General features: G+C 42.1%; 1 protein-coding gene across 1 annotated transcript; it reads right to left on the bottom strand.

Annotated features, from left to right (window-relative positions):
• Positions 1-6,536: 6,536 nt before the first annotated feature.
• Positions 6,537-26,627, bottom strand: LOC139393008 (guanylate cyclase activator 1d). Its single transcript, XM_071141320.1, has 4 exons — positions 26,124-26,627; positions 22,781-22,930; positions 7,337-7,424; positions 6,537-7,259 (listed from the first exon to the last, which is right to left on the bottom strand). Exons 1-4 carry the CDS (start codon positions 26,316-26,318, stop codon positions 7,135-7,137), a joined length of 558 nt encoding a protein of 185 aa, XP_070997421.1. The 5' UTR covers positions 26,319-26,627; the 3' UTR covers positions 6,537-7,134.
• Between the last annotated feature and the right edge of the window lie 908 nt (positions 26,628-27,535).

The raw sequence follows: 27,535 nt of genomic DNA, 5'->3' as shown, positions 1-27,535 counted from the left end.
GGACAATGGTGATTTTAAAATAGTTACAGAATTTAATGGCTGTGATAGGTGATAACTGAGGATGGGTCAACAACACTGTAGTTACTCCACAATACTAAAAGGACAGAGGACTGTAAAGGACAGAGTGAAAAGAAGGAAGCCTGTACAGAATAAACATATTCCAAAACATGCATCCTGTTTGCAATACGGGACTAAAGTAAAACTGCAAAAAATGTGGCAAAGAAATTAACTTTATGTCCTCAATACAAATTGTTATGTTTGGGGCAAATCCAATAAAACACATCACTGAGTACCACTCTTCACATTTTCATAAGCACAGGCAAAATCCTAGAGGAAAACTTGGTTCAGTCTGTTTTCCAACGGACTTTGGGAGACAAATTCACCTTTCAGCAGGCAATTACCTTAAACACAAGGCCACATATACACTGGAGTTGCTCACCAAGACGATATTGAATGTTCCTGAGTTGCCTAGTTACAGTTTTGACTTAAATCAGCTTGAAAATCTATGGCAAGACTTGACAATGGCTGTCTAGCAATGATCAACAACCAACTTGACAGAGCTTGAAGAATATTTGTAAGAAAAATGTGACAATATTGTACAATCCAGGTGTGCAAAGCTCTAAGAGACTTACCTAGAGTGGCACACAGCTTTAATTGCTGCCAAAGGTGGTTCTAGCATGTATTTCCTCAGGGGGTTGAATACTTATCCAATCAGAGGGTGAATGGGCAAGACAAAATATTTAAGTGCCTTTGAAAGGGGTATGGTAGTAAACTCAGCAAAAAAAGAAACATCCTGTCACTGTCAACTGCGTTTATTTTCAGAAACACTATTAACATGTAAAAATATTTGTATGAACATAACAAGATTGAACAACTGAGACATAAACTGAACAAGTTCCACAGACATGTGACTAACAGAAATGGAATAATGTGTCCCTGAACAAAGGGGGGCCTAAATCAAAAGTAACAGTCAGTATCTGGTGTGGCCACCAGCTGCATTAAGTACTGCAGTGCATCTCCTCCTCAAGGACTGCACCAGAATCGCCAGTTCTTGCTGTGAGATGTTACCCCAATCTTCCATCAAGGCACCTGCAAGTTCCCGGACATTTCTGGGGGGAATGGCCCAGACGTGCTCAATGGGATGCAGATCCGGGCTCTTCGCTGGCCATGGCAGAACACTGACATTCCTGTCTTGCAGGAAATCATGCACAGAACGAGCAGTATGGCTGGTGGCATTGCCATGCTGGAGGGTCATGTCAGGATGAGCCTGCAGGAAGGGTGAGGGAGGAGGATGTCTTCCCTGTAACGCACAGCGTTGAGATTGCCTGCAATGACAACAAGCTCAGTCCGATGATGCTGTGACACACCGCCCCAGACCATGACGGACCCTCCACCTCCAAATCGATCCCGCTCCAGAGTACAGGCCTCGGTGTAACGCTCATTCCTTTGACGATAAACGCGAATCTGACCATCACCCCTGGTGAGACAAAACACTTGTCAGTCAAGAGCACTTTTTGACAGTCCTGTCTGGTCCAGCAATGGTGGGTTTGTGCCCATAGGCGACGTTGTTGCCAGTGATGTCTGGTGAGGACCTGCCTTACAACAGGCCTACAAGCCTGTTGCGGAGTGTCTGAGCACTGATGGAGAGATTGTGCATTCCTGGTGTATCTCGGGCAGTTTTTGTTGCCATCCTGCACCTGTCCCGCAGGTGTGATGTTCGGATGTACCGATCCTGTGCAGGTGTTGTTACACGTGGTCTGCCACTGTGAGGACAATCAGCTGTCCGTCCTGTCTCCCTGTAACGCAGTCTTAGGCGACTCACAGTAAAGTCATTGCAATTTATTGCCCTGGCCAAATCTGCAGTCCTCATGACTCCTTGCAGCATGCCTAAGGCACATTCACGCAGATGAGCAGGGACCCTGGGCATTTTTTTTTTGGTGTTGTCAGAGTCAATAGAAAGGCCTCTTTAGTGTCCTTAGTTTTCATAACTGTGACCTTAATTGCCTACCTGTCTGTAAGCTTTTAGTGTCTTAACGACCGTTCCACAGGTGCATGTTCATTAATTGTTTATGGTTCATTGAACAAGCATGGGAAACAGTGTTTAATCCCTTTACAATGAAGATCTGTGAAGTTATTTGGATTTTTACGAATTATCTTTCAAAGACAGGGTCCTGAAAAAGGGACTTTTCTTTTTTTGCTGAGTTTAAATTGGTGTTTTATTTTCAATAATAATTCATTTTTAATCTTCCACTTTGACATTAGAGTATTTTGTGTAAATCTTTGACAAAAAAAAAGATAATTCAATTTTAATCCCACTTTGTAAGACAAAGTAGAAAAAGTCAAGGGTGTGAATACTTTCTGAAGGCACTGTAAGTGTGTTGTTAGATGCGTCTTTGCCCTTCTGTGTCACTTTATACACAGAAGATCTCCGTTAAACATAGAATCAAGTTGTTTATTGTTCTCTTTGTGGACGCCGCTATCTTTGGAACAAAGTTGACTACTAATACAAAGTTGCCAATGTCTTTGCAATTGAACAAGCGATGGATAAATGAAAACCGAGATGTCTGCATTAAAAATATATACAGTAGACCCCCAGCTAACAGCATTCTCACAATTTTAGAGACGTTCCCTTAAGAGTTTCATTAGGTCATTACCTACATTTTTCATAGGAATGTTCCAGTGATATGAAAGCACTGTTTCCATAAGACCATACCCTAAATGTCAAAAAGAACTTACCCATAACGTGGTTACCATTTTCTCAGAATATTCCGTATGAATGTTCAAGACATGTTTCATTGGAACTTTGCAGGAATATTCCTGTGTCTAATTTTGAGGGTTAGGATAATATTCCGTCAACATCATACCAAACATACACAGAACATGGTTGCTATGTTCTCAGAATATAAGATATTAATCTTCAAGACACATTTTGTGTGCCGGACCCCTTACTCTTCATCATCTAAATCCTCCCCCTTGGTCAGATCCTCTACCACTTCAACCTCGACTTCCAATACTACGCCAACGACAACCACATCTACCTAAGCAGCAAATCCCTCCTCAACCTAGCCTGATACGAACCATCTTGATCTCACGAGCTTACATCAGGATGGTTCGTACGAGACTAGGCTTTAACCTACACATAGAACTGCATTTCCTGGCCATCTTGAGATAGCGAGTCAGGGGTCCTCAAGTTCAAGACTTTGTTCTCTCCATAGAAAAGCTACAGACGCTTAGCTTACCTCACTGTACTCACTACTTCCCTTGTTTGTTGTGATTGAATGGCAAAGACACCCCCAAGAAACACCCAAATCAAACCACACCCCCAAGGTAACTATTTTTTAGCATTTCTTAACCAAGCTTCAAAACAAGGCCAAATCAGGAAGTTCAGTCGCTCTTTGACAGTTAAATATTTCCACTAGCTTTCATGGCCACAAAGTAAAAATTGGCAAAAAAAATAGCTTTTGGTCTTAATTTAATATAAGGTTAGCAGTGTGGGGCCTCCCGAGTGATGCAACAGTCTAAGGCACTGCATCTCAGTGCTAGAGGCGTCACTACAGACCCGGGTTCAATCCTGGGCTGAATCACAACTGGCCGTGATAGGGAGTCCCATAGGGCGGCGCACAATTGGCCCAGGGTTATGAGGGTTTGGCCGGGGAGCTTTACTTGGCTCATTTCGTTCTAGCGACTCCTTGTGGCGGGCCAGGCGCCTGCAGGCTGACCTCTGTTGTCAGTTGAATAATGTTTCCTGACATGTTGTTGTGGCTGGCATCCGGGTTATGTGAGCAGGTGTTAAGAAGCATGGTTTGGCAGGTCATGTTTAGGGGGACTCATGGCTTGACCTTCAATTCCCAAGCATGTTGGGGAGTTGCAGCAATGAGATAAAAATAAAAAATAAAAAGGGGTTAGCAGTGTGGTTAAGATTAAAAGAAAATATGTAGAAATGGGCAGGCATAATTAGACATAATTATGACTTTGTGGCTCTGTGACAACCACAGTTAAGGGCATGTTCCTTTGCTCAGTCGGTGGATTGTGCAGTCGCACATGACATATTTAGAGATTCCTATTTTATACACAAGTCTGACAACCAAAGTAGCCATGACTGCACATATGTAATAGAAGTCAACGTACAATGCCTTCAGAAAGTATTCATACCCCTTGAGTTATTCCAGATTTTGTTGTGTTCCAGCGTAAATTCAAAATTGATTCAATTGATTTTTTTCTCACCTATCTACACACAATAGCCCATAACGACAAAGTGAAAACATGTATAGAATGAAATTCAGAAATACCTAATTTACTTAAGTATTCACACCGCTGAGTCAAAACTTTGCACCTTTGGCAGCGATTACAGCTGTGAGTCTTTCTGGGTACGTTTCTTTAAAAAATTCTTCAAGCTCTGAAGTTGGTTGTTGATCATTGCTAAACAGTCATTTTAAAGTCTTGCCATAGATCTTCAAGGCAATTTAAATCAAAATTGGAACTAGGCCACTAAGGAACAGTCAACATCGTCTTGGTAAGCAACTCCAGTTTATATTTGGCTTGTGTTTTGGGTTATTGTCCTGCTGAAAGGTGAATTTGTCTCCCAGTGTCTGTTGAAAAGTAGACTGAACCAGGTTTTCCTCTAGGATTTTGTCTGTGCTTAGTTCTATACTTTCTAGTCTTTGCATACCCATAACATGATGCAGCCACCACCATGCTTGAAAATATAAAGAGTGGTACTCAGTGGTGTTGTGTTGGATTTGCCCCAAACATAACGCTTTGTATTCAAGACAAAAAGTTGATTTATTTGCCACATTTTTTGCAGTTTTACTTTACTGCCTTATTGCAAACAATATTTCTATTCTAAACAAGCTTCCTTCTTTTCACTCTGTCATTTAGGTCAGTGTTGTTGAGTAATTACAATGTTGTTGATCCATCCTCCATTTTCTCCTGTCAAAGCCATTCAACTCAAACTGTTTTAAAGTCACCATTGGCATGGTGAAATCCCTGAGTGGTTTCCTTCCTCTCCGTCAACTGAGTTAGAAAGGACGCCTGTATCTCTGTAGTGACTGGGTGTATTGATACGCCATCCGAAGTGTAATTAATAACATCACCATGCTCAAAGGAATATTCATTTTGTTCACCCGTTGTACTTTTGCAGATGTCAGTTGACAAATCAAAATCTGATTTCATATAATAATATATGAATATATGATTTCATATAATAATATATAAAAACATAAGCCTTTCATTCTAGCCTTCTTGTCAGTATACAGCACATACCCACTCATTCTCAGAATATAAAAATATATGTAAGACAAATTAAACAATACTTACAGCATTCATTAGAATTCCCATAATGAAATTGTTGTGAAATTGTCATGAAAGGAATTATTGGTTCCTTCCACAGTGGCTCTGGAAACGGTATTACAGATAACTGAGAAACATACAGGAAGTAATGAACTACAGAGTCACACTGTAGTCACACCTTTCACATCATATGTAAATCATACACTGTAGTAGTCTACTTTGCCTCCAAAATGTTTGGAAAATCATGATATGATCTTGAAAGCCTACTTCTGATGTTTTACTTCCGTCATGTTGCTAGCTAGCCCAATGATGACTACTATGATTAGTAGATAGTGATAGAGATAGATATGATAGAGACTTGTGTGCACCGAGCAAACATAACAGACCGAAGACCTGAAAGACGGGACTAGATTGATAATAGAGATTCATGATTTGTGATCAGGGTCGTGCACAGACCTTTGATGGAGCAGGTTTTAAATTCAAAGTGTTCTACTTCTCCTTTTGCCAAATTCACCATTATTAATTGTTTTGCATAGGCCTTCATTTTCAGCAAAAAAACATCACACATTGTAGGCTAATGCACAACTCGTCGGTCCTCACAAATGGGCTATTGCAGCAGACGACCACACCGGGTTCCATTCCTACCAGCAAGAAGAAGCGGCTCCAGTGGGCACGCAATCACCAACACCGGACAATCGAGGAGTTGAAAAACACTGCCTGGTCCGACCAATCCGGAGTCAGGACTTGGCGTAAGCAGCATGAGTCCATGGACCCATCCTGCCTGATGTCAACGGTACAGGCAGGTGGTGGTGTACCACTGTCCAAGCTACAGCAACTGCATGATGCCATCGCGTCAGCATGAACAACATCCCTGTGGAAAGTTTCCGACCTGTAGTATTCATTCCCCGAAGAATTCATACAATTCTGTGTTATATAGACTTATTAAGGAAAGGTCAAGGATGGGGGGAGGGTGCGTGACTTTAAAAATGGCAACATGACGCTCTCGGCTCTCCTGGTGTCTCAAGAGGGGATAGGGCTGGGGAAAAAATAACAAAGTAATTCCACCAATCGAAAGGAGGGGAAAAGGGCAGGCACTTCAGAACCCCTAGGGTCTCTATCTGTGCCTGTTTACGGTCATACCTACAGAGGAGATGATTCGACACAAGACCTTTACCTGACCATGTGACCTGACTCCTGAACATAGCCTATAATTAAAGCCCAAAGCATCTCCTTGTCGCGGTCAAATGGTCAGGAAAACTCCTGGCCCTATAGTGATGATTTATGATAGAGAATTCTCTCTCTCTCTCAGAATCCAAGTCTTCATCTTGCTGAGTGGTCAGAGAGCAAACACAAACAGGTAGAATGTGAAGATGGTATCTTTACCGCTCTCCATAGCTGTCCCTTTAAATGTTCTCTTTCATTCAGTTTGTTTGTTGTGATGGTGTTGAAAAAGGGTCTCTCAATGTCTTCCTCCCTTCATCCATCCCGTCATCTGTGGGTGGTTAGTGGGCTGCAGTATAGGACTGGGATGCCTCAGTCTTCAGCAGTCTGGGACTATTTATTAATTAGTTATTCGGAACCCTGTTAGCTGCTTCTCTTCCTAGGATCCACTATGTACGGACTATATTGTCTCCCCAGACCTGGCAGTGTGACATAGAAGCCTCATTGGGGAACAACAGTCTTGTTTCATAAGGTAACGCATTCCCTCAGGTTCATTGTGCGGGAAAATGTCACAATTATTAGTTTGTGGGGTAAATGTTTGTAATGGACTTAAGTCTTTCTGTCATCTCTCTCCCCGGGCGCAGGTGTACATAGTGGCTCTGGCAGTGGTTGGCCAGGCCTCTCTCAGACTACTATTCCTTGGACAATGATGATGAGTACGGGCGTGAGGTCCATCATCTTCTTCAGCATCTCCATGATGTCGTCATGACCCTTCGCCCCCTCAATGAACTCCTCTAGGGTCAGCTCACCTGAGGGGGGAGGAGGGGACAAGTCAGGGGTCAACTCACAATAACCTCCAGGAGGACAGACAGGTGGTGACTCTTACCCTCTCCGTTGATGTCGATCTTCTCGAATATGAGCGACACAATCTCCTCTGGGGTGACATCCTGGTTCCGCGTGATGTCCTGGATTGCCTGAGAGAGAGAGAGAGAGAGAGAGAGAGAGAGAGAGAAACATTTCTTAATTGCTTGAATGCAATTCTTGAAACAATGTTGTCGATTTTCAAAACAGTTGATACAAGACACAGAAATCCCTAAAAACTGCAAATGCATGAATCAAAATAACATATTGCCTAAAAAACTATTAATACAACCACAAATAACTATTGGAAAAGGCTAGCAAAACAAAGTGTTAGTTTGTCTTTAAAAACATGCCACCATCATCATAGATTTATTTTTCAATCTATTCAATCCGCATCATGGAAAATCAGCATTACAGCAGGAGACTGCATTCACGACAAGCGCTGCTTCTTAGGGGTGTGCCGAGTACTTGGACAAAACAAGTATCGCAACGGATATCCAGCATTTTTGGAATACGATTATGACAAGTATTTTTTGTATTATCCGTGATCGCAAAAAAGCTAAATTCAGCTGCCAGCACACATCTCTCTTTCACTCAAACAGTGTGAAGCGCTGTGTGCTCTAAACAACTATTGGCTAGTTCTTCTGCCTGTAAAGAAACGGGCGGGGTATCGGTTGAGCCTGCTGCAACGGGATTGGATTAGAACAAGCCGCTCTTATTTTCCACCATAATTTGCAAATTCATTCATTAAAAATCCTACAATGTGATTTTCTGGATTTTTTTCTCATTTTGTCTGTCATAGTTGAAGTTTACCTATGATGAAAATTACAGGCCTCTCTCATCTTTTTAAGTGGGAGAACTTGCACAATTGGTGGCTGACTAAATACTTTTTTGCCCCACTGTATATAACAAAAAATATAAATGCAACATGCAACAATTTCAAAGATTTTACTGAGTTACAGTTCATATAGGGAAATCAGGGTCCTAATCTATGGATTTCACATGACACGGCACTGGTGCAGTCATGGGTGGGCCTGGGAGGGAATAGCCCCCCCACCTCTCAGACGATCCCGCAGGTGAAGAAGCCGGATGTGGAGGTCCTGGTTACACGTGGTCTGCGGTTGTGAGGCCGGTTGGATGTACTATCAAATTCTCTAAAACAACAATGGAGGTGGCTTATGGTAGAGACATAAACATTATATTCCCTAGCAGCAGCTCTGTTGGACATTCCTGCAGTCCGGATGCCAATTGCACACTCCCTCAAAACTTGGGACATCTGTTGCATTGTGTTGTGTGACAAAACTGCACATTTTAGAGTGGCCTTCCAGTGGGTCAGAAGTTTCCATACACTAAGTTGACTGTTCCTCTAAACAGCTTGGGAAATTCCAGAAAATTATGTCATGTCTTTAGAAGCTTCTGATAGGCAATTTCCAAACGCCTGAATGTACCACATTCATCTGTACAAACAATAGTGCGCAAGTATAAACACCATGGGACCACGCAGCCGTCATACCGCTCAGGAAGGAAACGCCTTCTGTCTCCTGGAGATGAATGTACTTTGGTGCGAAAAGTGCAAATCAATCCCAGAACAACAGCAAAGGACCTTGTGAAGATGCTGGCGGAAACAGGTACAAAATTATCTATATCCACAGTCCTATATCGGCATAAACTGAAAGGCCGCTCAGCAAGGAAGAAGCCACTGCTCCAAAACCGTCATAAAAAAGCCTGACTACGGTTTGCAACTGCAAATGGGGACAAAGATCGTACTTTTTGGAGAAATGTCCTCTGGTCTGATGAAACAAAAATAGAACTGTTTGGCCATAACGACCATCATAATATTTGGAGGAAAAAGGGGGAGGCTAGCAAGCCGAAGAACACCATCCCAACCGTGAAGCACGAGGGTGGCAGCATCATGTTGTTGGGGTGCTTTGCTGCAGGATGGACTGGTGCACTTCACAAAATAGATGGCATCATGAGGTAGGAAAATTATGTGGATATATTGAAGCAACATCTCAAGACATCAGTCAGGAAGTTAAAGCTTGGTTGCAAATGGGTCTTCCAAATGGACAATGACCCCAAATATAGTTGCAAAGGACAACAAAGGGAAGGTATTGGAGTGGCCATCACAAAGCCCTGACCTCAATCTTATAGAAAATTTGTGGGCAGAACTGAAAAAGCGTGTGCGAGGAGGAGGCCTACAAACCTGACTCAGTTACACCAGCTCTGTCAGGAGAAATGGACCAAAATTCACCCAACTTATTGTGAGAAGCTTGTGGAAGGCTACACGAAATGTTTGACCCAACTTAAACCATTTAAAGGGAATGCTACCAAATACGTATGTAAACTTCTGACTCACTGGGAATGTGATGAAAGAAATCAAATCTGAAATAAATCAATCTCTCTATTATTATTCTGACCTTTCACATTCTTAAAAAAAATTGGTGATCCTAACTGACCTAAGACAGGGAATTTTTACTAGGATTAAACGTCAGGAATTGTGAAAAACTGTGTTTAAATGTATTTGGCTAATGTGTATGTAAACTTCCAACTTCAACTGTGTAACATGAGCTGCTCAGTATGTGTAGGTAATCCTTTCTAACATGGCTTTTTTTAAAGATATTACAAAAAACTGCAAAAGTGTTGTTAAGGCTCTCCACTTTTCACATAAGGCTGTTGTATAAAACACCAGATTACATCTTCAAACTAAGGGCATCCATGACATCTGTGACAGCGAGGGAGAAGTGTTCATCCATGCATTCAGGTAAGAGATTCTAGCTGGCTACATTTTCAGATATTACATGTTCCTCATTATGTCAGAAATTAAATTTCATTGCACTTTAAAGAATACTGTTAGCTAGCTAGCTAATGTTAGCTGGCTGGCTTGCTAGCTAACATTACGTGTATGATCTGTGTAGTGTATGATCTGTGTGTTGTTTAGTACACTACCATATTCACTCTGTTTAGCACATGGCCTCACATGTGAATCCTTAAAGAGATGGGTGGGGCTAAGGCCTAAGAGAGTGTGAATTATGCTGAATGGGTGTAGACAAAGGAGAGCTCTCCAGTAGGTGTACCAAAACATTTAAGTGCCATTTTCTCAAAAAAGGCGTCATCAACTTTCAAAGCAGAATTACTTTCCCATTGTTTGTTAACTGTAGTGTATGATATACCATTTTCTAGCTCTGAGTCTACTTCTATCCAACGTAAAAAACACAATTTAAAATGTTGCTACATAAGACCGAATCAAGCCAGTCGGTCACATTTTTTGTCTCATATTGACTCCATACATTATGTAAGGTGTTGATAAACTACCTAAACAGCTACAATGAAAATAGTGTTGTATGAATCCTCAAGCATGTTAGTGTGCATGTATTCACAAAACACACGGTAGAAATTAAAACAATAAATCCCTTATGTTCCTCTTTCCCACCCTCTCCTTTCCCCATTGATTCTCAACAAGATCTCACAGTTTCATGTCAAAATTAGTTCTTCATGTTTTGTATACTCAGTGTACTTTGTATCCCTCGTTTACTCAAGTGGTTCCTTTATTTTGGCAGTTACTGGTATGCCTAAACCAATGCCCCAGGGTCTATGATTTCTTAATCCCGCCCTGTTCACAGTCCCCGCCTTTCATGAGATGTTGTTTTGTACACAGTGTATTTGTCCATGCTATGTACAGTCAATTAGTATAATTCGTGTTTATGAAGTAAATATAGTGATTATTATTATGCAGTCCTGTCTAGGGCTGGTTCTACCTTCTGAGATAGATGAGACACTTCTAAAGTATACATTAATCATTTGTCCTGGCCAGCGTGATAGGTCTACTTCTTGTTTGTTGTTTTAACCCAACGGAAAGGAATAGGTTATCCCTCTCAGGGTCAATAACAAGACAAAAACAACATAAAACGCACTTGCCATCACTGTGTTTATTTAGAATCAAATGAATTTGATTATTAGGCATCATTATAGTATATTAAAGAGAGATATTTGTTCAACTCTCCATATAATAATTCTCCAATTAAATAAATGCAAACAGATGCAGGCCTATGGAGTAGCCTACAGCCTACTGGAGTAGCCTACAGCTCCATTGTGCTGCACACAAACAATAGAGCCAAAGAGACTACGTCCATTTAGTCACTTGATTTTTCAGAGTTTATCGGCTACATGTGCAGTTGGCATAGCTACATTTCCTGTATATTCCTCCTTGAGATTCAGTTAATGAATTAATTTGTATATAATTGTCCAACAAAGAGCTGGAACTAGTAACTGAATGGTGCATACAGTCGCTTGCGAAAGTATTCACCCCCTTGACATTTTTCCTATTTTGTTGCCTTGATTTTTATCATTGGATTTACATAACATGTCCACCACTTTGAAGTTGCAAAATATTTTTTATTGTGAAACAAACAAGAAATAAAACTAAAAAACTGAAAACTTGAGCGTGCATAACTATTCACCCCCCCCCCCCCCCCCAGGTTTGTTGACAGGTTTGTTGTGGTGCCATATTCTTTAAAAATTATAAATAATGGATTTAATGGTGCTCCGTGGGATGTTCAAAGTTTCAGATATTTTTTATAACCCAACCCTGATGTGGACTTCTCCACAACTTTGTCCCTGACCTGTTTGGCGAGCTCCTTGGTCTTCGTGGTGCTGCTTGCTTGGTGGTGCCCCTTGTTTAGTGGTGTTGCAGACTCTGGGGCCTATTATTTGCTCACTGTTGTGAAAATCACGGTAATAGGTTTGTGCTTCGTGTCCCGGGGTTCCCCACTCTGGAAGGAGAGGAGGAGCTACAGTGCCTTGCGAAAGTATTCGGCCCCCTTGAACTTTGCGACCTATTGCCACATTTCAGGCTTCAAACATAAAGATATAAAACTGTATTTTTTTGTGAAGAATCAACAACAAGTGGGACACAATCATGAAGTGGAACGACATTTATTGGATATTTCAAACTTTTTTAACAAATCAAAAACTGAAAAATTGGGCGTGCAAAATTATTCAGCCCCCTTAAGTTAATACTTTGTAGCGCCACCTTTTGCTGCGATTACAGCTGTAAGTCGCTTGGGGTATGTCTCTATCAGTTTTGCACATCGAGAGACTGACATTTTTTCCCATTCCTCCTTGCAAAACAGCTCGAACTCAGTGAGGTTGGATGGAGAGCATTTGTGAACAGCAGTTTTCAGTTCTTTCCACAGATTCTCGATTGGATTCAGGTCTGGACTTTGACTTGGCCATTCTAACACCTGGATATGTTTATTTTTGAACCATTCCATTGTAGGTTTTATGTTTTGGATCATTGTCTTGTTGGAAGACACAATCATGAAGTGAAAACCACAGGTTTTCAATGGCCTTCAAGTCCGGAGACTGATATGACCATTGCAAAGTTTTGAGGTCAATTAAACATTTCTTTGTGGCTTTTGATGTGTGCTTGGAGTTATTGTCTTGCCCGAAGATCCACTTGTGGCCAAGTTTCAGCCTCCTGGCTGAGGCAACCATGTTTTTGGCTAAAATGTCCTGGGACTGTACCCTACCTGCCCTAAGCTCTCTCCTGCCCCTGAATTTGTCCTGCTAGGTGACCTAAACTGGGACATGCTTAAACCACCTGGCCAGGTCCTAAAGCAATGGGACTCCTCTAAATCTTTCTCAGATTATTACCAATCTCACAAGGTATGACTCCAAACACCCAGAAAAGGCTACTCTCCTTGATGTCATCCTCACGAATATTCCTGATATGTATCAGTCTGGTGTTTTCTGTAATGACCTTAGTGATCACTGTTTTACAGCTTGTCTTCTTAATGGCCGCTCAGTTTAAACGACCTGTCCTGATTTGCTTGCTAAAAAACGTTTATGCACAAGCCTTCCTTCATTGCCCTGCATTGTAAATTGGTATAGAATCAGCTTGATACCGCTCTGTCGAAGATGCTTGGAACTTATTTTTTTATATTTTCAATGGTATTGTTAACAGAAAATTTGAATAAAAAACAGGTTCAGCCCCTGTTTCAACCGTGAGCTCGCAGAGTTACTCTACCTCAATAATTCAATTTGGTGAAAGGCTCAGCACGTGCATACTCAGGCTGACTGGCTCTCGTTCAGGCAAATGAGAAATAAGTGCACTCAGTCTGTCCGGAAGGCCAAAGTGAGTTACATTAAGGAGCAGTTCTCCCTCTGTGGGTCTAACCCCAAGAAGTTCTGGAAAACGGTTAAACACCTGGAGAATAAACGCTCCTCCTCACAGCTGCCCATGTCCCTTAATGTCGATGATGTGGTGTTTACTGACAAGGAGCACATGGCTGAGCTCTTTAATTTCCACTTCATTAAGTCAGCATTCCTTTTTGACTCAGCCATGCTTCACTGCAACCTTAAAGGTCCTAAATGATGTCCCCATTGCCCTTGATTTGAAGCAATGCTGTGCTGCTATTTTTATTGACTTTTATTGACCATTCCATTCTTGTGGGCCAGCTAAGGAGTATTGGTGTCTCTGAGGAGACTTTGGCCTGGTTTTCTAACTACCTCTCTCAAAGAGTGCAGTGTATAAAGTCAGAACATCTGCTGTATCAGCCACTACCTGTCACCAAGGGAGTACCTCAAGGCCCGATCCTAGGCCCCTGCGCTCTTCTCAATTTAAATCAACAACATTGCTAAGGCAGTAGGAAGCTCTCTCATCCATTTATATGCAGATGATACAGAGTCCTACACTCAGCTGCCCCCTCCCCGGATTTTGTGTTAAACGCTCTACAACAAAGCTTTCCTAGTGTCCAACAAGCTTTCTCTGCCCTTAACATTGTTCTGAACACCTCCAAAACAAAGGTCATGTGGTTTGGTAAGAAGAATGCCCCTCTCCCCACCAGTGTTATTACTACCTCTGAGGGTTTAGAACTTGAGGTAGTCACCTCATAAAAGTACTTAGGAGCATGGCTAGACAGTACACTGTCCTTCTCTCAGCACATATCAAATCTGCAGGCTAAGGTTAAATCTGCACCTGGTTTCCTCTATTGTAATCGCTCCTCTTTCACTCCAGCTGCCAAACTAACCCTGATTCAGATGACAATCCTACCCATGTTAGATTACGGAGACTTAATTCATAGATCGGCAGGTAAGGGTGCTCTTGTGCTGCTAGATGTTCTTTACCATTCGGCCATCAGATTTGCCACCAATGTTCCTTATAGGACACATCATTGCACTCTTCTGTAACCTGGTCATCTCTGTATACCTGTCAAAAGACCTACTGCAGCCCTCGTCCTCCACATACAACACCCATTCTGCCAGTCACATTCTGTTAAAGGTCCCCAAAGCACACACATACCTGGGTTGCTCGTCTTTTCAGTTCACTGCAGTTAGCAACTGGATCGAGCTGCGAAAAACACTCAAACTGGACAGTTTTATCTCCATCTCTTCATTCAAAGACTCAATCATGGACGCTCTTACTGACAGTTGTGGCTGAAGTATTGTTGTTTCTACCTTTTTGCATTTGTGCTGTTGTCTGTGCCCAACAATGTTTGTACAATGTTTTGTGCTGCTACCATGTTGTGCTGCTGCCAAGGTGTGCTGCTCCCATGCTATGTTGCCGTCTTAGGTCTCTCTTTATGTAGTATTGTGGTGTCTCTCTTGTTGTGATGTGTGTTTTGTCCTAGATTTTAATTTTTTATTCCCAGCTCCCGTCTCAGCAGGAGGCCTTTTGGTAGGACGTCATTGTAAATAAGAATGTGTTTTTAACTGACTTTCCTAGTTAAATAATGGTTCAAAAAATATGTTTTTAATTATGACGCCAGGGCCCCAAGACCAGTGGAAGCAAAACAGCCCCATAACATCAGAGTTCCACCACCTTATTTTACAGTAGGTATGATATTTTATTCTGCATAAGCATCTTTCTTTTGACACAAAACCCAGCACTGGAGTGCGTGGCCAAAGAGCTCTTTTTTCATGTCAGCCAACAAATGTAAATACCTGGAGTTTGCTAAACAGCATTGGCACTTGAATTGGAACCGGTGCTACGGTCAGATGACATACAAATATAACTCTTTGGCCATGCACACCAGTGGTGAGTTTTGCAAGTTGAGGAAGCTAAACTCCTAGGTAATAACATTGGATGGTCAATTGTGACTGACTGCCTTGATTCAATCTTATGTAGCAAAATTAGATTTGTGTTTTTGAATGTGTTTTTTTACATTGGATAAAAGCAGAGACACAGAGCTACAAAATGGTATATCATACACTGCGTTTGAGGAACAATGGGAAAGTAATTCTGCTTTGAAAGTTGATCAACTTGTAACCCCACTTTTGAGAAAATGGCCTTTGAATGTATTGGTACCAACTGGAGAGCTCATCTTTGTCTACACCCACTCAGCATCGTTCACATCCTCTTAAGCTTTAGCCCGATCTTTAAGGGTTGATCCGAGCGTTCTGTACTAGCAACAGCAGTCAAGCACCGAAGCTAATTGGCTAACTTGCTAGCTACTTCCAGACACAAATTAGATAACAGCTCACTGAACATTACTCGCCCTAGCAGAGCTGGCTAGGCTGTTTTTATGTTATCCAGAGCGTTGGTGGCTACAACTGTGCTGTCAGATTGTCAGTTTGTAAATTCAGAGGGTTGCGCTCTCGGAGCGTTCAGAGAGCACACTGGACGCACTGGCCGAAGAGTAGGGTTGATCCATGTGTTCTGACCTCACAATGGTAGTCAAGCACCCAAGCTAACATTTGCTTGCTTGCTAGTTACTTCCAGACACAAATGAGAGAACACCCCACTCTGACCATTTTACTCGCCCTAGCAGAGCTGGTTAGGCATTTTTCATGTTATCCAGAGCACTGGTGACTGTAACTGTGCTGCTGGCAACAATTTAATTACACTTTTTTGCCGCCGTTTACTGACACCGGCCATATAAGGGGTGTTGAGCGTTCGTAAATTCATCAGTTATTCTGCGCTCTGGCACACTCAGACGAGAGTGCTCTGAAATCGTAGATGGCCCGACTGAATTTACGAACGCACCTGAAATGGTACTTGCATAGTGGAGTCTTTTGTTAAGACATGTAGCTAGGTAAACAATCAACCACAATCCCAACTCTTGACATTACTACCCTCCATTAATCTGCAGGTAGCAAACCAACCAGGTTGAATGTTAGCTAGCTAACATTAGGCTATAACTAGCCAAGAAAATGGCTCTGACATATGAATAATACGATCATACACGTAACGTCAGCTATAGCTGGCTGGCTCGTTAGCTAACATCACACTTTCATTTGAAATTAATACGATTTTGTCAAAATTAGAAACGTAATTTCTGAAAATGTTGCTAGCTAGACTAACTCATATACATCATGGTTGGACGCTTCTCCCTGTCACGGATGCCATGGTTGCTTCCCTTAGTTTGAAGATGTAATCCGGAGACAGGTGTTTTCTCTATCTCCTTAGCTATCTTACTCTAATTCCACGGATTTCAAAGGTCGGTCCTCGTGAAAGTGGAGCGCAACACTTATGCAGTTCTACTAAGCAATATATTTTTTAAAAGACAGAAGCGTGCTATATGCCAGACCAATCTGAACTCATCTCTCGGCATGTCCAGCCCACTCATTATCTCAGGCAATGATGGCTAGCCGGAAGGTTGCTGGCTTTTTCTGTGGCTAAACCAACTGGACTCATAATTTAACAATTGTATTTGTATTTACAGATGGCATACAAGTTTGTTATTAAGGCACATGAAAGTTCACATGTTCGAGAAAGCATTTCTGGCAACAAAAAAAAAGGCATTTTGATGAATAAAAAAGATTACGTTCAAATGGCTCTCATGTGACCCGCGACATACGCCTAGTTTCGAGTCACAATTATCATGGTCAAGTCATATTGACAAAGTTGTTGTGAAGATGTGGAGGGGTATATCTATGAATTTTACACAGATCAACTGTACTAGTTGTTCAGGCTCTGATATGGTCCCATTTTGATTACTGTCTATTAATATGGTCAAGTGCAGCAAAGGAAGACTTAGCAAAGCTGCAGCTGGCTCAAAACAGAACAGCACGCCTTGCCCTTAACAGCACATACCAAACTAACATCAACAACATGCATGACAGTCCTTCATGGTAGAGGGTTGATGAGAGATTAATTGCTTCACTTCTAGTTATGAAAAATATGATTTGCATAATCAAATAACATTCAGCTCAAATACCCAGCAAGACATGCTACCAGAGGTCTCTTTACATTACCCAAGTCCAAAACTAATTCACGGCAACGCACAGTATTATACAGAGCCATGATCGCATAATTGGAGATGGAACTCCCTTCCATCTCCAATTACTCAAGCAAATAGCAACATTTCTGGTGTATTTTGAACATTGAGACAGGGCTCCTGTAGTTAATAATATAATAATAATAACAACATTTACGTAATTATATATATTTTTTTGCATCTTTGGCTCAGCCTGACTCGCACAACTGACCAGTCACATTTATTTATTATACAGTTTTTTTTTACTTATCAGTTAACCAATCAAGCCAGTTACCCAATGGGCCCCCTAACTCCTTACCTCCCCCCATCTGACGATTAGCAGAGCGACAGCAGCAGGTTGTCTACACTAATTTAAAACGAGCTCCTGAGTCCTCCTATGGTTGGCAGTTGCAGTAAAAAACTATACAAAATATATACTACATAAATACTATACAGTATACTGTACATACAGTGCACTCTGAAAGTATTCAGACCCCTTGACCTTTTCCACATTTTGTTATATTACAGCCTTATTCTAAAATTGATTAAATAGTTTTTTCCCCCTCATCAATCTACACACAATACCTCATAATGACAAAGCAAAAACAGTTTTATTTTTTAAATTTGCTGAAATATCGAATTTACATAAATATTCAGACCCTTTACTCAGTACTTTGTTGAAGCACCTTTTGGCAGCGATTAAAGCCTTCTTGAGTCTTCTTGAGTATGACGCTAAAAGCTTGGCACACCTGTATTTGGGGAGTTTCTCCCATTCTTCTCTGCAGATCCTCTCAAGCTCTGTCAGGTAAGGGGTGTCTGTTGGAAGGTGAACCTTCGCCTGAAGTCCTAAGCGCTCTGGAGCAGGTTTTCATCAAGGATCTCTCTGTACTTTGCTCCAGTCATCTTTCCCTCGATCCTGACTAGTCTCCCAGTCCCCGCCACTGAAAAACATACTCACAGCATGATGCTGCCACCACCATGCTTCACCGTAGGGATGGTTCCAGGTTTGCTCCAGACGTGATGCTTGGCATAAAGGCCTGATTGGTTGAGTGCCGCAGAGATGGTTGTCTTTTTGGAAGGTTCTCCCATCTCCACAGAGGAATTCTGGAGCTCTGTCAGAATGACCATTGGGTTTTTGGTCAACTCCCTGACCAAGGCCCTTCTCCCCCAATTGCTCAGTTTGGTCTAGGAAGAGTCTAGGTGGTTAAAACTGCTTCCATTTAAGAATGATGGTGGCCACTGTGTTTTCGGGGACCTTCAATGCTGCAGAAATGTTTTGGGACCCTTTCCCAGATCTGTGCCTCGACACAATCCTGTCTTGAAGCTCTACAGACAATTCCTTTGACCTCATGGCTTGGTTTTTGCTCTAACATGCACTGTCAACTGTGGGACCTTATATAGACAGGTGTGTGCCTTTCCAAATCATGTCCAATCAATTTAATTTACCACAGGTGGACTCCAATGAAGTTGTAGAAACATCAAGAATGATCAATAGAAACAGGATGCACCTGAGATTAATTTAAAGTCTTATAGCAAAGGGTCTGAATACTTATGTAAATAAAGTATCAGTTTCTTTAATGAATTTGCAAACATTTCTAAAAACCTGTTTTTGCTTTGCCATTATGGGGTATTGTGTGTAGATTTATGTTTTTTTTAAATAAGCTAAATACGGAATACTTTCCGAGTGCACTGTACAGTGCCTTGCGAAAGTATTCGGCCCCCTTGAACTTTGCGACCTTTTGCCACATTTCAGGCTTCAAACATAAAGATATAAAACTGTATTTTTTTGTGAAGAATCAACAACAAGTGGGACACAATCATGAAGTGGAACGACATTTATTGGATATTTCAAACTTTTTTAACAACATTATTCAGCCCCCTTAAGTTAATACTTTGTAGCGCCACCTTTTGCTGCGATTACAGCTGTAAGTCGCTTGGGGTATGTCTCTATCAGTTTTGCACATCGAGAGACTGACATTTTTTCCCATTCCTCCTTGCAAAACAGCTCGAGCTCAGTGAGGTTGGATGGAGAGCATTTGTGAACAGCAGTTTTCAGTTCTTTCCACAGATTCTCGATTGGATTCAGGTCTGGACTTTGACTTGGCCATTCTAACACCTGGATATGTTTATTTTTGAACCATTCCATTGTAGATTTTGCTTTATGTTTTGGATCATTGTCTTGTTGGAAGACAAATCTCCGTCCCAGTCTCAGGTCTTTTGCAGACTCCATCAGGTTTTCTTCCAGAATGGTCCTGTATTTGGCTCCATCCATCTTCCCATCAATTTTAACCATCTTCCCTGTCCCTGCTGAAGAAAAGCAGGCCCAAACCATGATGCTGCCACCACCATGTTTGACAGTGGGGATGGTGTGTTCAGCTGTGTTGCTTTTACGCCAAACATAACGTTTTGCATTGTTGCCAAAATTTTGGTTTCATCTGACCAGAGCACCTTCTTCCACATGTTTGGTGTGTCTCCCAGATGGCTTGTGGCAAACTTTAAACAACACTTTTTATGGATATCTTTAAGAAATGGCTTTCTTGCCACTCTTCCATAAAGGCCAGATTTGTGCAATATACGACTGACTGTTGTCCTATGGACAGAGTCTCCCACCTCAGCTGTAGATCTCTGCAGTTCATCCAGAGTGATCATGGGCCTCTTGGCTGCATCTCTGATCAGTCTTCTCCTTGTATGAGCTGAAAGTTTAGAGGGACGGCCAGGTCTTGGTAGATTTGCAGTGGTCTGATACTCCTTCCATTTCAATATTATCGCTTGCACAGTGCTCCTTGGGATGTTTAAAGCTTGGGAAATCTTTTTGTATCCAAATCCGGCTTTAAACGTCTTCACAACAGTATCTCGGACCTGCCTGGTGTGTTCCTTGTTCTTCATGATGCTCTCTGCGCTTTTAACGGACCTCTGAGACTATCACAGTGCAGGTGCATTTATACAGAGACTTGATTACACACAGGTGGATTGTATTTATCATCATTAGTCATTTAGGTCAACATTGGATCATTCAGAGATCCTCACTGAACTTCTGGAGAGAGTTTGCTGCACTGAAAGTAAAGGGGCTGAATAATTTTGCACGCCCAAATTTTCAGTTTTTGATTTGTTAAAAAAGTTTGAAATATCCAATAAATGTTGTTCCACTTCATGATTGTGTCCCACTTGTTGTTGATTCTTCACAAATAAATACAGTTTTATATCTTTATGTTTGAAGCCTGAAATGTGGCAAAAGGTCGCAAAGTTCAAGGGGGCCGAATACTTTCGCAAGGCACTGTATATACAGTGTACTGTATATTATATATTACACGCTGAACAAAAATATAAACGAAACATGCAACAATTTCAAGGATTTTACAGTTCATAAAAGGAAATCATAAATGCAGTATCTGGTGTGACCTCCATCGCAACACATCTCTTTCGCATGGAGGCTGTTGACTGTGGCCTGTGGAATGTTGTCACACTCCCCTTCTATGTCTGTGCGAAGTTGCTGGATATTGGTGGGAACTGGAACACGCTGTCATTAACGTCAATCCAGAGCATTCCAAACGTGCTCAATGGGTGACATGTCTAATGAGCATGCAGGTCATGGAAGAACTGGGACATGGAATTGTGTACAGATCCTTGCGGCATGGGGCCATGCATTATCATGCTGAAACATGACGTGATGGTGGCGGATGAATGGCACGACAATGGGCCTTAGCATCTCGTCACGGTACCTCTGTGAATTCAAATTGCCATCGATAAAATTAAATTGTGTTCGTTGTCTGTAGCTCATGCCTGCCCATACCATAACCCCACCGCCACCATGGAGCACTCACAACGTTGACATCAGCAAACCGCTCACCCACACAAAGCCATACACGCTTTCTGCCATCTGCCCGGTACAGTTGAAACCGGGATTCATCTGTGAAGAGCACACTTCTCCAGTGTGCCAGTGGCCAGCGAAAGTGAGCATTTTCCCACTGAAGTCAGTTGCGACGCCGAACTGCAATCAGGTCAAGCCCCTAGTAAGGTCGACGGGCACACAGATGAGCTTCCCTGAGATGTTTTCTGGTTCTTTGGTTGCACAAAACCACAGTTTCCTCAGCTGTATGGGTGGCTGGTCTCAGAGGATCCCGCAGGTGAAGTAGCTGGATGTGTATATCTTGGGCTTGCGTGGTTACACGTGGTCTGCGGTTTTGAGGTCGGTTGTACATACTACCAAATTCTCTAAAACAACAATGGAGGTGGCTTATGGTGGAGAAATTAACATTAAATTATCTGGCAACAGCTCTGGTGAACATTCCTGCAGTCAGCATGCCAATTGCACGCTCCCTCAAAATTTGAGACATCTGTGGCATTGTGTTGTGCCTTTTATTGCCCCCAGCACAAGGTGCACCTGTGTAATGATCATGCTGTTTAATTAGCTTCTTGATATGCCACACCTGTCAGGTGGATCGATTATCTTGGCAAAGGAGAAATTTGTGCACAACATTTGAGAGAAATAAGCTTTTTGTGCGTATGGAACATTTCAGGGATCTTTTATTTCAGCTCATGAAACATGGGACCAGCATTTTGTGTTCATATTTTTGTTCAGTATAGAATCTATGGTTTGAGGGGCTTTGTACCTTTTCCCTTTCTATCACTTCTAACTCTATGGTCACACCACCAATGAGGTCATTCCACCAATGAGGTCACAGCATGGGAGTTCCTTCCTGTCTCTCTCTGTGTGAGGGAGGGATTAGTTGAGCTCATCTCCAAAGATTAAATAAGTGGCCTTGTTTCGTCCAATTTCAAATTCAATCCAACCTACTTCTTTAAATGAATCTTCCTTGATGCCTTCTATTTTGACCGTTTCAAATGAACATTTGAGGATTAGATTGGATGCCATTCAACTTTTTCCAGGAAGTTGTTAAATTAACCATTACTTTTATGTCATGGGAAGTCACCAACCTGGTGCTTTTTAACGTTTTTAAGACATAATGTTGATTAATGTTTAGAAGCCCTGATAAGCAGTGTTGTTGCACACTATTTGCTGTGCATATGGTTAGCAAAATAGAATAGATTTAACCTTGCATGGTGATGTCACCCTGTCTTGAAGTCAACTAAGGCTAAGCTAAGCCTCTTGCAGCATGCTCTAGTCATGCATACAGTAGGTTTCCTAGTGCTGATGGGAGCATGGTAAAGAATCCTGGCAGGCCTCGTACATCCAACAAATACCTGTCCATTACCTAAATGATTTACTCAATTAGCATAAGACTTGACTGCTTTAGATGTGTAGCTTACATTACCGTGAATATTGTCTCCAACTCATCTTTGTCGATTTTCCCGTTGCCGTCCTGGTCAAACAATTTGAAGTACCACTTGAGTTTCTGGTTGATTTCTCCCTTCAGCATCAGGCTGATGGCTGCGATGTACTCTACAAAATCTATGTACCCGTCCTAAAACAGAGATAGAGAAAGGGTGAAGAAAGGTACAAACAACAATACTTTTGCATGCCATTGCAGCCAGTTTGTCAAAACAATGTCTCCTCAGTGCACAGAATAATATATTTGATTTAATATATCCCACCTGCTGTAATTACATATATTTGATACATAGAGCCATACTGTATATCTAAATATATCTCTGGACACATGGTCTTAGGGACACTGGATGCACCATAAAGTTTAACCTAGTTTACCTACTGTAGGTGGGTGTGGTGTCATGTCCTGGGTTTACCCGTGTCATGTCCTGGGTTTACCCGTGTCCTGTCCGTCTTGGTCAGTACATCCGCCCACAACCCACCCCTGACGACAGCACCACCACTAAAGCTCTCTCCATCTGTACGAAGCTTTCCATTGAGCCCTTGCCAACTAAATGACTTCGCTAATGACACACTTCAAGAACGGCACACTTAGATCACTCACCCGGTGGGAACAACCCCTGAAGGAGGAATCCCACATAGTTTATCATACCAACATGTCCAGTCTGGTCTGGACATTGTAAACTGAAACCGAAAAAAATAAAATAATTCTCTGCAGTGTGTACTTTACTACTCTTCCATTGTTAGCGTACTGTAGGTCAATTAACCGTAGTTGGGTATGATCCCCAGATTACCTACAGTACATACGTAGTTAAGGTAATTAGCAGGTTTATCTATTAAGTGTCTTTCTGTGATAACGTTAGAGCTATGTCACTCCCTCAACACGCAAATTTAAAGATCACAATCGCTGCTCCTACGTCTACTCAACAGTTTTCATGTCACAAATTCTATTCCACTTGCCTGGGTGACAGGCTGTTTTTGCTCTCTTGCCAACTCCTTATGGAATTGCAATGTGGTCTCAAGGCAATTCATATTATTCTGTATGTAAATCTGTAACACTCCTTTTAGAATGATATGTTACATTAGGAAAGTAATAGCTGTAGAACAATACCATATGAATTAAAGTAGGCGGTCATTGTAAAATAAGAATTTGTTCCTGACTTGCATAGATAAATAAAGTTGAACACTGAACTCTTCATTGAGACAATCCAAGAGCTAGGCAATGACACATTTTCATTTGTGCCAAAATCAAAATGAAAAAAAGTTATCTTGCAAATTCAAGAGGCTATGGTGTGAAATAGGCTTTTAGAAATGCAGTCTTTATTTTATTACTTATGGTTAATGCCATCTTTGGTGTGCACCACCTTTTTTCCCACTCATATCGATATTTTTTATTATTCGTCATACAGAAGTGCTACATTGCATGAAGTTTAAAATACATTCTGTCATTGTGTAATATATTTTAACATTACCATTTTTTAACACACAGAAATAAAATGTATAAAATAATTCATCAGATGTCTTTTTCAAATGAAGGTGATGATGATGCAATCTTTGCTAGAGGGAGCTTGATTTAGTTGGGCCTCAACTGGCGGATCAGCAATTTCAATCAGGCTAAGTGGGTTAGCCTACCCTGGATGAAGCAATTTAGTTCTGAAGGATTCGTTGCAATATAAATGTCCCTGGCTAAAATATGAGCCACTCTCCCCAACCAATCTCCCTATTTGCCTATCTGCCTAAAGTAACTAGACCATTGGTAGGTGGTAACTAGACCATCCATACGTCTTGGAGGTGCTCAGAAATACATGAAGTATATTTTGTATTGCTCTGAGGCCAGCCTGGGAATTGTCATGCCAATCATTTTGTTTAGCTTGACAATGAAAATGGAGTAGGCAAAAGCACAAACAGATTTGCAGTGGTGTAAAGTACTTAAGAAAAATATATTTTAAAGTACTACTTAAGTTGTTTTTGGGGGGGTATCTGTACTTTACTATTTATATTTTAGACAACTTTTACTTCACTACATTCCCAAAGAAAATAATGTACTCCATACATTTTCCCTAATCCTCAAAAGTACTTGTTACACTTTGAATGCTTAGCAAGACAGAAAAAATTGTCAAATTCAAGAGAATATCCCTGGTCATCCCAACTGCCTCTGATCTGGTGGACTAAAATCCATGCTTCTTTTGTCAATAATGTCTGAGTTGGAGTGTTCCCCTGGCTATCCATAAATAAATAAAATTATTGTGCCATCTGGTTTGCTTAATATAAGGAATTCAAAATTATTTATACGCAATGATCGGGTCGTGGGCAATAAATCCAACCCAAGGAAAACTGTCACGGTACCCTTCATTCTGTGACATGTTTTTCTTAATATTCTCACAAATCGCAGTTTTGGATGAGACTGACTTTATGACAAACATTATCCTATTTACACGTTGTACTACATTTTGACTCGAGAATAAATGTTTCTGTCAAATATTAATGCCACATAAGCTATTTTCTACCAAATAAGTTGTTTATTGTCTTCAAGTTGCGTTAACTCAGCTCATTCCTCACACATTCTCCTACAGAAATTACACCACACACACACACCACACACAAGTCTACTTAGAACACTATAAACACACACAGGCTCCGCTGAGGTATATTGGCCCTACACAGTGGCTCTGTAAGCACATTGGTGTGTGTGTGAGCCAATGGAAGCTCCTGTTCTCTCAGCTGATGGTTCAGCTCTTAGCTCTATATCAAAGCATGTTAGCATATTAGTGTTATAAGTGGCTCTGCCATCTTCCACCTCTCACATGCTATAGTCTACAATTGAAAATGTCATGCACTCTGAAAATGCACTCCAATGCATTAAAACTGCGGATGACAGCAATTGCATCTCTGCATCCAACCCAATAGTGCAGTCGGCAGAAAGAAACTATGGCACACCTACTGTAAGGTCCTGCAAGCCTGAGTGCTAGTCAATTTATGCCCACTGCTTTTCATTAATTGTTATGCCAAACACATCATGCATAAACAGATCTGGGACCAGGGACCTGCAGCTCCAGTGAAAGCTAAGCAGACTGAGTGAGAGACAAAAGAGACAAAATAATAGAGAGAACTTAGAATGTGGCACCTGCAGTAACTCCAAACTCAAGACTGACCCAATTCCCCCTGCTCTTCTCCCAACATGCAGTATAGAATGTCACGATGTCACAATAGCGGTCCCACATTTAACTTGAAATGCATTACTTATATTGGCTTTATACCATCCTAATGCACTGTCACTCCCAGTCCCTCTATAAACGTGTGTGTCTTCAGCATCATCATGATCATCTCACCCCGTCCATGTCGAAGGTGAAGAAGACTTGGTCCACGTAGCTGGTAGCGTTCTCGTTCATCCCCCGCAGACCCAGCATGCCCTTGAGTTCGAACAGCGTGATGAGTCCTGACGGAGACTCCTTCATAAACTTGTTGTACCAGTGGTGCATATCCTCTGCCAGGATATCATCCAGGTTAGAACCGTGGTTCCCCATATCTGAGAGGTGGCGCCGGGCTGAGAAGAGGGATGGTCGATGGAGCCTTCTGAGGGATGAGTACTAGTTACCGGAAAGCTGGGCTGAGATCAATGACCTGTAGAGGTAGAGTAGAGCCCTTTTTCTCTGGCTGACTATGCTGTCACCCTTTTGGGTGAGATGGGGTAGTTCTGCTGGATTAGGTTGGGTTCTGGAGAGCTGATGGATGCAGAGGTCCTGAGGTTCACCCGTAGAGAAGGTAGGTTGCTAGGGGACTGAGAGAGCTGCAGTCCCTGTCCAACTCCCTGGCTCTGTGTCCCTCAGAGAACCAAGAGACAGAAGAAAAGAGTAGAGAAGATGTTGCAATGTTGCGTGAGGAGCTGCGTCCTGGCTGCGATCAGTCTCTCCAGTCTGGCCCTGTACAATACAGTATGGGACTTCAGGAAGGACAGAGAACAGGACTCTTTAAACCTCTTAGTGTTGCTGCAGGACACAGAACAGGAGGGAAACACTTTAAATAACACCCTAATGAGATAACCAACCCATCCCAACCCCCTGCTAGACTTTGACATGCAAGGGAAGGACGGGGTACTGGCACTGAAACAGGGGTGATTATATAACTAACTGGCTACAACAACTGGACACAGAAGCTCCCCTCTGCTCTGCTCAGAGACATGACCTTCCGTCTCTACAGACCAAACAGACAAGACAATAACAGGAAGACATAAGACACGGAGACAGGTACAAGGAGAAAGACCAGACAGGGAGACAGTCCAGACAGACCAGACAGGGAGGAGGTCCAGACAGTCCAGACAGACCAGACAGGGAGACAGATAGACAGACCAGACAGGGAGACAGTCCAGGCAGACCAGACAGACCAGACAGGGAGGCAGTCCAGACAGTCCAGACAGACCAGACAGGGAGACAGGTAGACAGACCAGACAGGTAGACAGACCAGACAGGGAGGCAGTCCATACAGTCCAGACAGACCAGACAGGGAGGCAGCCCAGACAGACCAGACAGGGTTGCAGTCCAGACAGTCCAGACAGGGAGGCAGTTCAGACAGACCAGACAGGGAGACAGTCCAGACAGACCAGACAGGCAGAATGGGAGACATACCAGACAGGGCAACATGGAGTCAGTCCAGATAGAGAGACAGGTACAGGGAGACAAGTAGACAGGTACAGGAAGACAAGACGACAAGTACAGGGAAATAGGTAGACAGACCAGACATGGTC

Source organism: Oncorhynchus clarkii, chromosome 33 (genome assembly GCF_045791955.1).
Source record: "Oncorhynchus clarkii lewisi isolate Uvic-CL-2024 chromosome 33, UVic_Ocla_1.0, whole genome shotgun sequence".
Taxonomy (NCBI): Eukaryota; Metazoa; Chordata; class Actinopteri; order Salmoniformes; family Salmonidae; genus Oncorhynchus; species Oncorhynchus clarkii.
This window is presented reverse-complemented; position numbering and strand designations above follow the sequence as displayed.